This window comes from Entelurus aequoreus, linkage group LG20, assembly GCF_033978785.1.
Source record: "Entelurus aequoreus isolate RoL-2023_Sb linkage group LG20, RoL_Eaeq_v1.1, whole genome shotgun sequence".
In the NCBI taxonomy this organism is placed as follows: Eukaryota; Metazoa; Chordata; class Actinopteri; order Syngnathiformes; family Syngnathidae; genus Entelurus; species Entelurus aequoreus.
The window spans coordinates 47,108,762-47,111,634 of NC_084750.1; the positions used below are offsets into that span (position 1 = coordinate 47,108,762).

The 2,873-nt window shown below is 41.7% G+C and overlaps 1 protein-coding gene across 2 annotated transcripts in view; it reads right to left on the minus strand.

Annotated features, from left to right (window-relative positions):
* The window catches only part of LOC133636316 (E3 ubiquitin-protein ligase TRIM71-like), a 26,468-nt gene extending 23,796 nt beyond the window's left edge, over positions 1 to 2,672 (minus strand). Inside the window, exon 1 of one of the 2 annotated variants that reach the window (XR_009822221.1) lies at positions 2,515 to 2,655. Coding sequence is in view for 1 of the 2 variants with exons in the window: in XM_062030211.1 (XP_061886195.1) it covers positions 2,515 to 2,628 (114 nt within the window). In the remaining variant the exon portion in view is untranslated. Of the gene's footprint in view, positions 1 to 2,514 lie in introns of both variants that reach the window. The other variant, XM_062030211.1, reaches the window with a different exon arrangement.
* Between the last annotated feature and the right edge of the window lie 201 nt (positions 2,673 to 2,873).

Genomic DNA, 2,873 nt, shown 5'->3' on the forward strand with positions numbered 1-2,873 from the left:
GGTCACAATATGAAGAAAAACATATTTTCCTCAATTTAGAAGCAATAACACATTTCTGACCCAAATTAGGATAAAAGCCTCTCCTACTTGTCAACTGGATGTGTATTATGTATTATTATTATAATAGTATTATTATTATGTGCTGGGCTACAAAAGATGCACTTAAATGATATTATTAACATGAACAAACTGCAAAGACCTAATAAACATTTGGAGTGAGGGTTGCACACAGAACATTAGAAGATGCTAGCTAGGTCAGCGGTCCCACACCTTTTTGGGACTGTGGACCGGTCAACGCTTGAAAATTGGTCCCACGGACCAGGGGGTTGGGGAGGGGGGGTGGTATGGTTTTTTTTTTTGTCATTAACAAATACAATCATGTGTGCTTACGGACTGTATCCCTGCAGACTGTATTGAGGACCACTGTGCTAGGCCACAGTTGTGGAAATCAAAGATACTCTAGAGCAGTGGTTCTCCACCTTTTTCCAGTGATGTACCCCCTGTGAACATTTGTTTAATTCAAGTACCTCCTAATCAGAGCAAAGCATTTTTGGTTGGAAAAAAGAGATAAAGAAGTAAAATACAGCACTATGTCATCAGTTTCTCATTGATTAAGTTGTATAACAGTGCATAATATTGCTCATTTGTTGTGGTCTTTCTTGAACTATTTGGGAAAAAAAAGATATAAAAATAACTAAAAACCTGTTGAAAAATAAACAAGTGATTCAATTATAAATAAAGATTTCTACACATGGAAGTAATCATCAACTTAAAGTGCCCTCTTTGGGGATTGTGATAGAGATCCATCTGGATTGTAATAGAGATCCATCTGGATTGTGATAGAGATCCATCTGGATTGTAATAGAGATCCATCTGGATTGTAACAGAGATCCATCTGGATTGTGATAGAGATCCATCTGGATTGTAATAGAGATCCATCTGGATTGTGATAGAGATCCATCTGGATTGTAATAGAGATCCATCTGGATTGTAATAGAGATCCATCTGGATTGTAACAGAGATCCATCTGGATTGTAATAGAGATCCATCTGGATTGTAATAGAGATCCATCTGGATTGTGATAGAGATCCATCTGGATTGTAATAGAGATCCATCTGGATTCATCAACTTCATTCTAAAATGTCTTCACAAAAAAATAAATCTTTAACATCAATATTTATGGAACATCAAATGTAGCTGCCAACACTGAATATTGCATTTCTTTTCACACTTCTTTTTGACAGACATTTTTTTAAATCTCACATACCCCTTGGCATACCTTCAAGTACCCCCAGGGGTACGCGTACCCCCATTTGAGAACCACTGCTCTAAACTATGTGAACAAAGCATCCACATCTTGGCTTTGTGCTATATTTCTATTACCTTTTCTTACCCCCTTGGGATATTTCATTATTCCTATTATTGAAATATATTATTACTATTCGCCAAATAAAACCTTTCAGGGCTTTAGCACACTCAGAAAGGTACACAACTTGCAAGAAATGGGTAGTGCACTTTTGTGCATGATGTCACACAAGATATTTCAATAAGTGTCAAATAAAAATGAGCTGCATAATAGTACATCAAATAGTGTATGTCCTTCACTATGTGGTAGGTTCCTGCGGACGTTATCTCCTTCTGTTGTTGACTATTTGTTTCATACGGTGTTGATGTGGAAATGGTTGCTTGGGCATTTTGTGGGTGTGGCACCGAACAGAGATGTTGACATGCAGAGTTTCAAGCACTCTTCATTCTCTAGCGGGTGACTTTTCAAATGATGCTACAAATTAGCAGTAATGCTACTTTTTTAGCAACACTTTTGCCGCATACTTGACATATTACAATTGTCTGTTCAACATCTTCCCGCTTGAAGCCAAACCACCGCCAGACGATGGACCCCCTGCTGTTATTCTTGGGAATTAATTATTCCTCCATTTGTTACCAGATTGGCACCTTCTTTCTCTCATATTACCACTCGCACCGCTAGCATCACAGCTAACTTTACCCATGTCTCTACCTCTCTGCTGGGCGAGGGCGTATGACGTTGCACACGTGACTATCCCCAGGTGCATGTCTTTGGAGGGGGGAGGGGCCTATCCCCAGGTGCATGTCTTTGGAGGTGGGAGGGGCCTATCCCCAGGTGCATGTCTTTGGAGGGGGGAGGGGCCTATTTCCACCAACTGTTTCACCTGATGTTACCTGACCATTTAAAGGTATGTCACACCAACTGTTTCACCTGATGTTACCTGACCATTTAAAGGTATGTCACACCAACTGTTTCACCTGATGTTACCTGACCATTTAAAGGTATGTCACACCAACTGTTTCACCTGATGTTACCTGACCATTTAAAGGTATGTCACACCAACTGTTTCACCTGATGTTACCTGACCATTTAAAGGTATGTCTGTGTCAGCCATGTGACTGATTTTGTCCAGTGAACGTCTCAGCCATGGAAAACTTTTGCCTGCGCAGGCATCCCACAATGCATTGCGGGGTAGGATGCTTCCTCACCTTCACAGCCTGTCGTCCCTTCTGTGCGTCTGCCAGCAGCTGGATGGTGTCGGCCCTGCAGTCCTGCACGGCATCTTGGAGGTAAGCAAAGGTGTGGCCCAGGTGACGGCCCATGCTGCACTCCCTGCAGATGGGAATGGCGCAGCTCTCGCAGAAGAAGAGCAACACCTGGGGAGGAGGAAGGAGGGTTTGAGTTGTAAGTTCAAATATTTGATGTAGATTTCACTCTTCTACTCCTGAAACATCCAAACTGTGTGGCTGACAACCACATACTTAAGTACCATTGACTTGAGATTTCTCACACAGCTCAATGCACTGTACAAAAGGCCCGCTGTAAATCTAGGGTATAGGACGGCAAC